General features: G+C 31.7%; 1 protein-coding gene and 2 long non-coding RNA genes across 3 annotated transcripts; all 3 read left to right on the top strand.

The window, feature by feature from the left end:
• The first annotated feature begins 388 nt into the window (after positions 1-388).
• LOC112039296 (uncharacterized) lies at positions 389-2057 on the top strand. The gene is made up of 2 exons (XM_024072157.2): positions 389-875; positions 1678-2057. The coding sequence occupies exons 1-2, from the start codon at positions 673-675 to the stop codon at positions 1775-1777; spliced, it is 303 nt and encodes a 100-aa protein (XP_023927925.1). The 5' UTR covers positions 389-672; the 3' UTR covers positions 1778-2057.
• A 3926-nt stretch (positions 2058-5983) lies between these two features.
• On the top strand, positions 5984-7066 carry LOC112039288 (uncharacterized). Its single transcript, XR_002885977.2, has 2 exons — positions 5984-6227; positions 6761-7066. It is a non-coding gene; the product is annotated as an uncharacterized LOC112039288 (long non-coding RNA).
• Positions 7067-8913: 1847 nt separating this feature from the next.
• LOC112039294 (uncharacterized) lies at positions 8914-10938 on the top strand. Its single transcript, XR_002885978.2, has 2 exons — positions 8914-9455; positions 10617-10938. It is a non-coding gene; the product is annotated as an uncharacterized LOC112039294 (long non-coding RNA).
• The last annotated feature ends 4428 nt before the right edge of the window (positions 10939-15366 follow it).

Genomic DNA, 15366 nt, shown 5'->3' with positions numbered 1-15366 from the left:
TTATATTAATTTTAGATTTATCAATTGTTTAATAATCTTACCCCTTATTTTAGTGAGATAATTATTTACACTTGATAATTTTTTCTTTTATTTTTATTGAATCTATTAAAATATATAATTATTTATATATTTATTTTATAATCTTTTTCATAAAACCGCGCACGGTCATATAACTAGTGCTATTTAATAACAAAACTTTGTAATTAACAATCTCGAGAATTCTATGGAAGCACCACGTGGCATGCATGCCTTGTGTTGGGCCTCATGCTTAATGTGTTTAGGAAAATGCAATGCATGCACAAATAACTCACAGAGAAATTTGCCATGAGATACGTAATCAAATGGGACTTTACAAAAGGAGGATTGGCCTTGACCGGTAGCTTGGAGACGAGTAGGTGAAATAGAGTCACATGTACAAAAAAGATTGGAGGATAGCTACTTGGCTCGATGTAAATTTGAATGGGTAGTAGTCATATGGATGCTTCTAGCCTAATCTATAAACCCCATGAAAACCCCTTTGGGCTTATATAAGTTCCCAAGGAGCTACTATGAACTTTTGCTATTGCTGTGTATATTGTGTTAGACATATTCTAAGGTTCTGAGAGTGCACCTTCTTCTGGTGGAGACTGAGGCAGTAGTGGTGGTGGTGATATCATTAAGAGTTAGCTTGTAATGGGACCTGGAGGGCCAGGAGGACCGCCCGGGCCACCCGGACCGCCCGGACCGCCAGGACCCCCTGGATGGGGTCCGCCAGGACCGCCCGGACCACCTGGATGGGGTCCACCTGGACCGCCTGGACCGCCCGGACCACCCGGATGGGGTCCGGGACCAGGAGGACCGTTCTTCTGTGGTTTTTTTGACATGATTGGTACTTGGTATGTACATTTCTAACATCTAAGTTTTGGTTTCAAGTTACTACTAAATTATTATTATTATTTTTTTTTAATATTAAGTAATTTTAATTTTGAGCATTCCACCTTTTTGAATTTCTCTTTATTGGACTCAAGCTTCCTTGCTATTGTAGTTATATGATCTGATTAATCGATTAAGATTCGATGGTTTGTTGGCATTATTATTCTCAAAGGAATGGTGAGCTGTGAGGTGACATATTAAATGTAGAACCTGAGAAACAGGTGTTGTTTTTTCATTTCCTTGTAATTCACTGAAGCTTAATATTTCTGGTTTTCAAAACTTTTGCTTTGAATTAGTATTAATCTAGCTTAAAAGAACGAGTATCCCACACTATTTTCCTTTTTTCAATAACACAATCATTTCTTGATAATTTGATAGTTGGGGATGAATGATTTGAACTCGTGATATCTCTATTAAAAACATTAGGAGATGCTAATTGAATTACAAAACTCTTGGCTCAATAACAAACTCGTAATATACTAATATATAGAACATTAGGATATAATGACAAAAAAATTGCGTTTTAAAGATTATTGTTCTCTATAACAACAACCAAGCCTTATTTTTCAACGTCGGCCAAAAAAATTTAAAATTTAGTGGCAAAATATTGAAAGGGTTTTATTTATTTATTTATTTAAGATTGAGTTTGTAAGGGAACATTGAATTTTAAAAAAAAATTAAATTAATTTTTTTTTATTGATATAATTATTATTGTACCAATCCTGGTTTTAATGACTTTGTTTTATTTGATATTTTTGGCTGCAGCCTGAGCTTCTTATGCTGTTGCTGGTTGCTTCAAGATTGCTTTGGTGGCCCACCTGGGCCTCCTGGACCCCCTGGCCCACCAGGCCCACCTCCTCCATAATCAACTTCTTCCTACCAATACACACACCATGTGCAACTACTATCTAGAGATTTACATCTATCTGTCATGTAAAAATAATGACCACTTTGGAGCAAAAAGACTTATTAACAAGTTACTAAAATTGAAAAGACATACTGGTTTTTAGTGTGCCAGTTTAATGTCTCTATTTATCAATGGCTATTGGACATTTATTTGTATGCATTTAATTTTAATTATAACTATTGGATTTATGTGATGAGTTGAATGAACCATCCAATCCGATGCATTCATTCCTTTTTGAGTTTCTTGTGCAAAATGTGGTTGTTTGCAAATATTGGCATTTAACAATTTGCTTTACACTGTTTTTTTGGGAAGTCTTGAGATGATTATGCAGTACATGATAGTTCTTGTGTTAATCAGAATCAAATCAAAATTTAACCAATTAATTAGTGTGCGTTTGGACTCAATTAGTAGCCTTGGTACTGCCTTTAATAAATTTGTTACTAAATTTTCTTCTTGTTTTATGAAAATTTAATAAATTGAACCTTTCAACTTGGGTTCAAGATAAGGGGGAGTTAAGTCCACAACTCACTTTAGTATTAAATAGAGGTTAGTGGTGCATAACAAATAAAAAAATGCCAAGACAAAAGCTCGGAATAGAGACAAGGGGATTAGGTAGAAGAAGAACCGATAAACTAGAGGGAAAAAGACTTTACTTATGCCGCCACCACACACACACACACAAACACTATTCTTTTGAGCTGTTGAATTTACTTCAAACCAGAGTAATGAATATGGATGGTGAGAATTAGGTAGAAGTAGAATGATGGTTGGAGGTCCTCCATTATTGCTTTGGGATTTATAATGGATTAAGAAAACTCTTATTATTTTTATATTAAAAAAAAAAGAAAAGAAAAAAAAGCTCTTATTATCCACTCTCCATAAGAACTAAGGCTTTCGATTGTTGAATTGTTAAAAACATAGTAATCTTGAATTTTGATCCTAATTTGATAAAAGGTTCAGCTGCTTCAATGACATTAGGCAAACCTATGATGATCCTCACATTTTGGGCATTGCTGAAGGGATGAGAGATTATATATGTAACCCAATGTGTGACAGGTTCAAAAAGAATCGGGTTTTGCTTCATGCAGGCTTGTAGGATACTCACAAAAATTAACAATCAGCACTCGTTAAGTCAAGATAAGAAGTTTTAAGGGCCACCAAATTCGACTCAATCAGTCACAAATACCAATAGCTGTTTTCACTAATAGCAGAGAAACTCGACATCGATTGTCAAATTGTCAATGGGCCACTTTCAAATTTTAAAGGTAATTTAAAATCTCATTCTACTTCTCCGGATACTTGTAATATAGATTATATGAGATTAGATAGCAATCAAAGGTTAAAAACTATTCTTGGTGTACCGTGTTGTGATCGTTTAAAAAGCTAGTTTGAACGAGGACGGGGCAATTCATGGGCCAATTTATGCCTTAACTTGTGATGGGGATGGCTGTTTTATTTATTCTAGTGGTTGAATTTATTTGTAACGATTGCATAATAAGTGTAATTAATTGTACCTCTCTCTCCTCTCAATAAGGTATTTCTCGCACTTGTCTCATGCGTTCTATGTGAAAATGACATGTAGTTATCAATATGAGATCGACATATGGGTCTTATGCTTATAGAACTCATATGTTAGTTTCATATAGGGCCATAAGATGGGCGCATATGAAAATTTTGCCATTCTCTCACTCTTCTCAATGTCTACTTACCTAAAAATTACAAATGTCAAATTACTTGACAATATTCAATTTCATTCTTAAGAATATCAATTATTTCAATTTAAGCATTGAAATTTTAAAAGCGACTCAATATTATTTTTATACCTTTTTCACATATTGTATTTATGAAGTTTATATTGGCAATTTGGCATGTTAAGTCACGTCCTAATCTCACAAAAACAGAATATATGAAGACAAGTAAAACATTTGTGGTCCTTAAACCTTAGCATTATGGGACTAATATGTGTATGAAAAAGCATTTGCCACAATAGGGATTGCCTTATACGCAACGACTATAAGGTATGGTAAGGGAAATCGGTACATTTTTATATTTTCAAATGGTACGTTTAGTTAGGCGTTTTTAAAACTCAAAACTCCATTTCGCAATAACAACTCTTCATAGGTTTTTTACAAATGCTCATTTTAAATCCAAAACATCGTTTTGCAAGAGCTTATCCGAACACACCCAAAGTTTGGTCATTAGTACTCTAATTAGGTAACAGACCCAATTTTGATCTATATACATATATTGGATGGGTAAATAGGGGGAGAGGTAGAAGTGTGGTTCAAACCAAACATAAGACACCATAATTGATGCATTACCATTAGGTTATCACTTAAACTTCAACTTTGATACTATATTAGATAATATAAAGCATATTTCTAATTTCATGTTAAAAATAGTTGAAAATATTACTAGGGCTTGGGATAGAAATATAGAACCATATTAAAAATAGTTGAAAATATTACTAGAACTTGGGATAGAAACAAAATATTTGAATTGTTTGATTCCAACACAACAATCAATATTTTCAACATACATATTCCTTCTTCTCTTAAAGAAGATTCATTCCTTTAGAGTTTTGGACAACCAGCGGTCAGGGTTCTTAGACACAGGACTAATGACATCTATGGATTGGAAATCCATATGGAAGTTAAAGAAAAATCATAAATGAGAGCAAGAATATTCTCATCTGAAAAATTGCTTGAAATATTTCGTCAACAAGGGAGGTTCTAACTTCTAAGTATTAGACTCTCTTGAAGAATTAGCATGTCTTGTTTGTAAGGTAGTGGACCAATCTTTACTACATATTCTCATGGATTGTCCAATGGCAAACTATATATATATGGCCAATTTCTTCTTGGCCAATATGCTTTTCATCAATGAACCTTTCAATTTTCAACTATACTTTGCCAACATCAAGATGGGACGTTCTAGGTTTTGTACATGATCACCTTTCGTCAGTCATTATTGACAGAAATAAGATGGATGAAAGAAAAGAAAAGTGAAAGAGAATGCTGTAGCCTTGTATGTAGATGTGAAAAGATGGGTTTGTTAATTGTTAGCTGAGTTAAAAGAATTTACTATTATGACTATCTTTAATGTATTCATTTTATTTGGCTTTTGGTTGAGTTGGAGATGTTTTGCTTATTGAAAAGAGGACACCAAAATAGTAAAAATTCTATTTCTATGTAGCAAAAGGTTGAATTTTTTTTTTTTTTTTTTTTTTGACCTTCTTTTTGTACCACCATTAGTTTTATCTTTTTGACAAAATAAAAAGCAAGTGACAAAATAGTTATTTCATTGAAATACGAATTGTCACATCTCATCCTTAGAATTTATCCGTGCCCTTTGTTGGGAATTTCAACGAATTCCCAAATATGCACGAGACGAAAAATAGAAGAAAAATAACAAATAAAGAAAGTCATATAACACAAAAAAATTATATGGTTCAGCAATTTATGAGAAATTGTGATGTTTTTAATTCCATGTCAAAAAACTATAGAGGTGGCAATTACAGTATATTGAATATTAATACATAAAAACTCTAATCTAAAGCAATAAAAATAAAATAAAAAAACCTAAACCACAGGTTTAAAATGTGCTAAAATCGGGCCAATAATTTTTCAGTCCAAATCAGGCTGCTTATAAACTAAGCCTCAGATATTCTCTCATTTAAAATCGTCACACTTCCATATCCGGTCGGGTTACAAACTAAATCAAGCACAAACTAATCTCCACACAAAACATGTTGATTAGTAGAGTTATGAATTATGATAGAGACCGACATGGCAATGGTCTCAGTTCATACGCATGCCGGCACGTGCTTGTCTTTTGTTTACAAATTGCATTGGAATGGGGCAGAGAAAGTGAAACAACTCATTGAAAGCAATGAAGTATCTTGAAGAGAACAAGAAAGATAACTTAGTCTTGAAACTTTGAATGTTAGGTTTTGCATTGAACGTTAAGTTGAAAAAGATAGGTGGATGAAATCATCAAAGTAACCTCAAACCAACTAAACTATGTACAATTTTCTTTGACGTACTAGTCCACCACTATGCTAGAATCTTCAAGAAACTTGTTTCCTTAACCATTAAGCTCTCTTTCTCAAAGAATAAAAAGAAAACAAACTAACTTTTTTTTTTTTTTTTTTTTTTTGGTTCTTTCCCTATCTTGAAAGTCTATATATAGAGAACTATAGGTTTAGCTCATTTTCATATATAACAAAATTGAAAACTTAGTGAAAGAAGTTAGCCACATTGTCCAAAACTTAGAACTAAGAGAAAGGAGATTGATAGAGAGAAATGCCTCCTCGTTGGGGACCTCCACCAGGGCCTCCCGGTCCACCAGGACCATTTGGTTGCTGTGATTTTCTCTGTGGTGGTATATGCAGGCTTGTATCTTCCTGGTGAGTACTATTTTTTTATTTTTTATTTTCTTAAAAATTAGAATGCTACTTCTTTTTGGGGATTATCTTGTTAATTAGTTGAAAATAGAACAGAAAAATTAGGATTCAATTGAGCTTGGCTAAGGTGCTACATATATATTGGACTGGATGAACAAACTTGTAATTCATTTTTAAGAAACTTTGAATCATACCCATTACAAATGACAAAATTTTGCAAGTATGAAGGTTATAAGAAGAATATGTAATTTAATGATGGGTTTGTCAAAAATCACTTCCAATAAAAAGATATTAAGTAAGGTTGTAACTTAAGACTATAGTCAATATTGTAACTAAACTTTATCTCATTACAAATATCACAAAAAAAGTATCGTTAATTTTATATCAATGTACAACCTAGTTTGAGAAAATGAAAAAAAGAAAAACGAAAAAGAAAGTAGTAATGTAGATTATGATATAATATATATTATAAAGTATCATTCTGCTTTTGTTTGATACATTTTAAAAGTTTCTAATTTGGACTATTTTGCTGGCAGTTTCTATTTGCTGTGCTGCTGTTGCCTCTTCGAGAGTTGCTGTGGACCATTGTTTGGTGGGCCCGGTGGGCCTGGTGGCCCACCTGGTCCTTTTGGGCCCCCTCGCTTCTGATCAAGCTGATTTCCAAAGCGTTTTGTAATATCATGAATGAACAATATTGCCGTGTTGTTATTAATAAGAAATGAGTTTAGATTTGATTTTACTATTGCTATGTTGTCAGCCTTTCAATTCTCACCTTGTATTGTTGCTGACTGTTTGGGAATGTGAGAATAACAATGCCAATACCAGTTAGGCTTTTGTGTTTAGTTTGAGTCTAAACTCAGTGGATGCTATTTGGCAATTATTACACATTCAAACCAACCATGTTGGTAATGAATATGACCTGATGAATCAAGAAAATTCACCAATGAGTCTCACGATGCTCCTTTCGCTTCGTATATTAACCTGCACGAAACAAAAGAGAAAACCTATCGAAAGACACCGGTGTGGTGCCGGCCAAACACCCTCCGAAGGTTAAGTCAGAAAATATTCTCACAACTCTAGAGTGCTAGAGAGGGGTTAATTATGCGTACCTTGGCTTGTGAGGGTATTGGGACTTTTATAGTGGCATAAGGTTGACATCCCTTTCTTGGCGCGGAAGTCTTTTCCTTATAGAACTCTCCTTGTAGAATCCTAAACGTGATGAATAAATCTCCTCCTTATGCGGAAGATCTTTACCAAATATATAAGATTTCTGGAGTCTTACTAGCGCAAGGACTCTATTTGGGCCCTTATGAGAGTGGGTCAAAATATCCCCCATGAGGGGCCCAACAGGCCCATGGACAACTAGCCCACCTTCCTTCACTCCGTCCATATCCGGCCCGTTCACATCAGGTCCGTCCATTGGAGGCCCGTGCAAATGACGGATCCGTTTATTCGGACGTCCGCGGACCATATTCGGTCCGTTCAGTCACATAAGACATTCCAAGGTATTTTGTCCCTTTCATGACCTATAATATGAAACAGTGATAATATACAGTTGGTAACAGAACCAATCTCTCTGCTTTATTCTATTATGCCATTTTGTAATCAGATTTTCATATATAACATGCAATTTTTGGTTCTTCAGTTAAACTTTACACACCTGTTGCCATTCAACTTTTCAAGTGCTTCCCCATGAAGAATTAGAAATATTGCTTTTATATATATATATATATATATGTAGAGAGAGAGAGAGAGAGAGAGGGTTTGGTTTAATTTTGATTTTATCTTCAAAGTGCAACTGCAATTGTGTTTGTTCTCTTATGAGTACAAAAAATACACAAACAACATGAAAAGCTAATGTTCACTAAAAAGAAACAGGAAAAAGGGCAACAAAGGACTCTCATGAGTCATGGGTTATGCTTCTCTTTTACTTTTCTTTCCCCAATCAACATTGATCATTCTTCATCCCAAATCAATTCCCTCCATTAGTTTGCACCCTGACTATCTATGGCTCAGAATCTTGGAGGGGAAATTCTTAATTGAAAGTTTATATTATTTCCCCTACATTTTAGGAAAGCCTTGAAATTAAACCCTAAATTAAAAAAATAAAAATAAAACCTTGAACTTTCTAAATGGTCTCAATTCACACTATCAATGAGTCACTTTTAGCTAAAAGTTGTAGAAATTCCCATAAGTCGAGACTGAAATTTAACCCAAACACGTTAAATCGTTCTGACTTGTATATTGTATTTTAGCACCAAAAAACCTTAAAAAATGACTCTAACTCCTAATAAATAAGTAGATTTTAATGAAGATCTCACATGACATGCCCGGCCCTTTAGTGCCCAAATAAGTTTCAAGTGAAGTTTATTTGACTTTTCATTATTTTTCACAATAACTCTTTGAAGGAGTGAATCGAAAGAATATTTAAATTTTAGGGTTCTAATCTTTTTTTTCTTTTTAATTTTAAATTTCCTTCCCCATATTGCAAATTTCCTCAAAATTTTATTATCAACGTGTGCTACTATTTGAGTATTAAATTCCATTGTGGTCAGATAATTAGACAACATTGAATAACCGACCTGCCTACCAAAAGATTATGATAACAACAATATCTTTACATTCAATTACAAAACTAATAATAAATTGGGATAAAATGTCATTCTTAGACCTCGATTTGATTGGGGAACATAAAGAATCTAAACCAAAACAGATGGCGTGGCCTCTCTTTAGCAAATCCATTGTAATAATTATCTTCTCCCCATAACTTTCTACCTTCAATTTTCAACTCTTGCAATTTCCAGTCACATCATGCCATTTGTGTGCTGCATATCTGTTTTGTGCCCACAATGAGTTACAAAGTCATTGTAAAACCATGCTTATGTTGAATTTTGGAATATTAGGTTAAAAGAAGATTAGGTGCATACAAATTGTCCTTATCCAAATTAAAGAATTCATGAATTCTTTACTAACTAGTCCACTAGGGTGCTAGAAATGCAAGAATCCTTATCCATTTAAGCTCTCTTCCTCTCCTTCAGAAAGTGTCTACAAATAATAAACACCTAAACCTGTGCCTTGTTCCTACTAAATTCAATTTCAGTAGCTAAATTGAAAGAGAAAAAGAGAGATGTCGGGTTGGGGACCGCCACCAGGAGGACCTCCCGGTCCTCCGGGGCTATGTGGTTGCTGTGATTTTTGTTGTGGTGGTATTTGCAGGCTTATATCTTCATGGTGAGTTATATATCTCTCTCTTAATATTAAGATAGCTTAAGGTCAATAATATTTTAATTCTCTTTATTACAATTTTATATTTCTTTTTTTGGATTTTAATATGTCAAATGTCTAAGGAAAGCTATGAGAGAATTCTTTGTATTTAAATATTATCTTGAAATCGAAGTTGAAACATAGTCAAGTTGCTTTTGATGATATCATGTTGACTAATTCACTATTAAAATTAGAATTTGAATGGCATATGAATTGATAATAATTATTGATAATTGCTATAAGTTAATATTAATATTAATTTAATATTTTTCATAGAGAAATTCTATTCTGAATAAAAATATAAGAAATCAAATGAGTTTTCAGTAATATACTGGTAAGTTATATTCATTGCAAATCGTATACCGAAGGCTTAAATATGTTTGGGGGGAAAAGGTTAATATTAATATTAATATAATATTTTTCATAGAAAAATTCTATTTTGAATAAAAATATAAGAAATCAAATGAGTTTTCAGTAATATTGGTAAGTTATATACACTGCAAATCGTATACCGAAGGCTTAAATATGTTTGGGAAAAAAAAAACAAAAAACAAAACAAAGAAAAGAATATAGATAGATAACAGAGACAAATGTATCAAAAGGTGGAGTCCAGGCAGGTGCAATTTTGGGTTGGTTATGTTTATTAGATGGGTTTTGGGATTATTGGGATGGGTTCAAAACTTCAAAATGAGCACTTGTGTTTTATAGCAACATGACCCTAGCCACACAAAAAACAATTGCAAAGAATGATAGACAGTTTTGATTGTTAACAAGATTTTTGACATTAATGGATAATGCAGAAGTATAAATGTCCATCTAGTTTTACACAAAAAATATATTGTAATCTCAATGCATATAGAAAATTGAAAAACTGAAAAGCTTGAAAAGTTGGTAGACCTTGAAGTGAAGGAAGAGAAAGGCTACTCTTATTGTGTAACCTACTATTTGAGAGAGAGTTAAGCTCACAATCAGGCCAAAATTGGGATTATCAGAAATTTCACAAAAATTAGACCCTTTTCGGCCCAATGTGCAGCCCAATTTAGAAATGGTAAAATTGTGATAAATTTTGGGGGAAAAAAAAATTGGTCCTGAACTCTTTTTTAATTTATTTGATATTTTGATTGGCAGTTTTTATTTCCTCTGTTGCTGCTGCATCATAGAGAGCTGCTGCGGACCAGTATTTGGTGGGCCACCTGGGCCAGGAGGGCCCCCTGGCCCACCTGGTGGGCCTCCCTTCTAAGCAGCCTATTTCCCTTCTAAGCAGACTCAATTTAAAAAAATAATTATGCGTTTATTTGTCTAATTTAAGTTTTTAATATTGATTTTGTATATTTATTTTATGGGTCTTGTATATTTATTTAGTACAATAAGGAACATAATTTGTGTATAAATTGTGAGTGAGTTTTCATCATTAATACATACTAACGGCTTACCCTGCCTTGGTCTTTAATTCCCAAATATTCTTTCCGACAAAATCATCAACTTAAAAACCTTTAATTCATATGAATTGGAAGAAAATAAACCAAAATTAAATTTCCAGAACACACAGACACTCAAATAATAAACTACCTGAAAAGGACAGACAGCAAGGATGCAAGTGAATGCTGGAAGTGTATAGTTAATGCGCTAACAATTGTTGGGTCCGAGTGTTTTAAACCTACAAAGTAAAAGAAAATTTCGAGTTCCCCTGCATTTTGAGTGTAAGTTTGTACAATTTAATTTGTAACAAGGACACCAAAGGAGAAGAAGATAAAATGTACTAATTAGCATGCACGCATTGGGCATGTAGACAACAAAAGAAAAGGCTCAAAAATAAAAGCTCCACTTGTATCTGCTTCAACTATGGTAAACAATTTTTCCCCTAAACTATTGAAAATAATTCTTTAAAACATTTAGTGATGATAAACAAATTTTTTGAAATTTAGGGATGAAAAACAAAAATTAACCAAAAATGTATTGCAAGTTGAATAACATAGTTTCCCATGTGACAAGTTGTAAGTATGTTATTATTATTATTATTATTTAGTAGGAGTTGTAAGTACATTATAATTTAATGTAGTCTATTTTAAGCGAAATTCTATTACTAAATATTTTTTAAAAATAAAGTACTGTTGTAATTAAAACTCAATCATCAAAAATTTTAAGAAAATTCTAAAACGAGTTTCATATATTCTTTATTTTAAATTATTTTATGGTCTATTATAATTCTAGGTTATTTTTAATAAAATTTGGGGTGCAGGTTCTTAGATGTAAAGGGTGAGTTTTTTTTTATTTTTTTATTTTTTATGCCTCCTAAGCTTATTTTACTAGTCAATACAAATTTAATTTTGGTCTGACCAACATTTGAGAAAGAGAAGAGTATGATTATCTGATGAAGAGTGACGCTCCAACAACCACTATTAGATTTTGCAAATTGATGTGTTATTCTTTGAATAATAGACTTGTGGTTTGACTTTTAAATCCCACTTATACCGAAAACTAATTAGTTTTTTGGATTTAATGAACAAGAGTAATGGTCGTGGAGTGGACACTATAAATTGAAATTCTATAGTATGTATTGAAAAAAAAATGTGGATGTCTTCATAGGCATTCGCATAAGAAAGTTATTAATGTTATAACTTTTAATACTTTTTTATTTACTTTTAGGTAAGATTATATATATACTATTATTTAAAGGGCTTCTCCTATTTAGGATCGTCATTTTTTTGGTTCAAAAATGCCCTTACACCCTTTAAGTGGAGACAAAACTAAAGAACAATCCAGTAAAAATACAACTTTAACTCCCACTAAAACATTGCCTAAGAAATAGGATCACTCTCCTGTTGATTTTCAAATTGCTTTATCTACTTATAAATTCTAAATGCTTAATATTAAAGAGTAAACTTGTAAACCTTAAATTAGAATAATGAAAAATATGACCCAAAAAAAAAAAAAAAACCTCATCGCACCCGTGAAGCGCATGTGATGAGGTTAGTATATATTTATTTATTTAAATTGGTTCCCTATGTAATATATATATATATATAAATATACACATATATATGTTTATCGTTATTTGTAAGTTTTTTTTTTTTTAATGTTTTCAATCTTATAAATATTTAAATTTAGGAGATTCATCTCCTTTTTTTTTTTTACAATTAATTACTAAATTTGGTTTGAGTCACAAATTTTTATTATCTTTATTTAAGAGAGAGAGAAAAATTTTAAATAGTCATTGGGTGAATGTGGACAAGGGATCAATAATGAGCGAGTGGAGATAAAAAGCAAGACAAAGATGAAAATAATGTGCTAAAGGGCACTTAGGTAGGTCCTTATGAAATAATTCATCCCTGTCAGGTTGACACACATCATGAGTTGCCTTGTTTTTTCTTTATTCTCCTAGGTTTCTAGAGTAAATAACGGGAGAAGATTTGTAACATCCAAATTTTTCTTCCTTATGAGTAAGTCTAGTACCATAATTATTTCACAATTTCATCATTCACAATTCGTCATGTGGATAAATTGTAGCAAAAATTGTGAAAATTATTGTGGTGGTAGACTTATGCTTTTTTCAATGACAAAAGTGTAATAAGGGTTTCAAAAAGTTTAATACCCAAAATAATTTCTACAACTTTTATCACAATTGGCTCATGTGACAAAAATTGTGCAAATTGTTGTATCACCAAACTTATTATAATGGTTTTTTTAAAACTTCAAATGTCTTTTTATCAGTTCCCACCATACAGGACAAAAAATGAAAGAAGTATAGTATAATGGTGGGACCAAAAAGTATAGTGTAGTATAATGGTGATACCAAGAAGTATAGTGTAGTATAATGGTGGTACCAAAAATTTGTTCCAATAACTTAAATTGAAAAATCATTGCAATAACTTGATACCAATTCTTTTTATAATATATTACAATGAAAATTTCAAAGTGATAGATTATGGCATTGAAGCAATTATTGCAATAACTAAATATCAATTATTTTACAATCTATTACAATGACAAATATGAAACTGCAATGAAAATATTATTACAATAATTTGATATCAATTATTTTACAATCTTTTGCAATGACAACCATAAAACAATTATCTATTACAACAAAGATATCGTTGCAATAACTTGACTCAAATTGTTTTGATAAATTATTTACAATCTATTGCAATAAAATTTGTGAAGGCTAGTACTAAGTTATTATGATTAAAAATGCATGATATTGTGCATGACTATGCACAATCAATCACAAAAAAGGAATGCATCGCGAAAGATAGTGACAATTGGATGGAATCTGATTATACAAATGCTTGACATTTGTTTTTAGACAATCAAATATAAGCTCCATTTAATGTGTCCATTGATAGTGCTAAAAATCTATGCACTTTCTTTTAAATGGGTTGTAGCAATGATTTATTTTAAAATTTTAAACAATTACGAGCATTAACTTTGAAGAATTCAGTGGAACTTTCAGATACAATGGATAATTTAATACATTTAAGGTATCTCAATGTAGTTGACTACTATGGTAAATTGCCTGAAACCATCTATAATATGTGCAATTTATAATTTTTGATGATTACTTGGCTTAATATTTTTGAATACATAAAATTACCGTAGGGGATGGGCAAACTAATTAACTTAAGATATCTTATTCTCTTTGGAGGTTGTTTAATTTTTCCAATGGGATTTGGAAGATTGGTATCTCTTAGAACATTAGAAATTTTCAACATAAATGATAAGGACATTGGAGGATGTAACTGTGGAGAATTGAAAATTTTGAACAACTTGATGTAAGTGAAGGCAAGAATGCACAACTCAAGAAAATGACAAACCTATGGATTTGTCTCTCTTTTTTGAGAAAGTGAATGAAAGAACGAGGAGTGATGTATTAGTTCTAAATGCCTTAGAGCCACCTCTAGACTTGGAAGGTTTACGCATTGGAGAGTAACAGGGCCTCACACCATCTGCTTGGTTGATTTCCTTGACCAAATTGAAAATCTCTCTCTTAAATATAAAACTACATGACAAAAATTTGTTGCAATAACTTAAATCAAAGAAATCGTTGCAATAATTTGATACCAATTATTTTTACAATCTATTACAATTAAAATTTCAAAGTAATAGGTTATTGCAATAAAGATGTCATTGCAATAACAAAATATATATTATTTTACAATCTATTGCAATGACAAACATGAAGCTGCAACAAAAATATTATTGCAATAATACAATATCAATTATTTTACAATCTATTGCAATAACAAACATAAAACAATTATTAATTACAACAAAAATATCGTTGCAATAACTTGACCCAAATTATTTTGGTAAATTATTTGCAATCTATTGTAATAAAATTTGTAAAGTAATAACCTATTGTTATGAGATATTTGAAGTACTAAATTGTTTATTACAACAACAAATATGTAATAGCAACGTTGTCATTAAAATATCTAAATTTTACTGCAACAATTTTTTTGTTGCACAAAAATTTTATTGCAATAACTCGTATCAACTATTACAATGACTTTGATGTTATTGCAACAATTTTTTTCCATTGTAATAAATATTTTTCTTTTCTTTTAGTATATATAGGTTCAATTAATTGACGTTGTCAATTTGGTACTTCGTGTTGTTTAAGTCAAGTTGGTAAACTTGTTCAGTGTCATGACACCGCTTGCAAGATAAAAGAAATTAATGGAAAATTAGATAAAATTACTAGAGAGAGAGAGAGAGAGAGAGAGATGTATAGGTTTTAGTTGATTTGATTTATTGAATCCTTTTTTATGTTTATTTCCTTAAAATAATAATAGGGGAAATTACACTTTACCACCCTAAACTATGTACCAGATTACACTTTGCAGCCTAAATTATTTGAACGCACATTTTGCACCCT

Source organism: Quercus suber, unplaced genomic scaffold (assembly GCF_002906115.3).
Source record: "Quercus suber isolate HL8 unplaced genomic scaffold, Cork oak 2.0 scaffold_30, whole genome shotgun sequence".
In the NCBI taxonomy this organism is placed as follows: Eukaryota; Viridiplantae; Streptophyta; class Magnoliopsida; order Fagales; family Fagaceae; genus Quercus; species Quercus suber.
The sequence above is the reverse complement of the archived record's forward strand: the minus strand, read 5'-3'. Positions and strand labels throughout refer to the sequence as shown.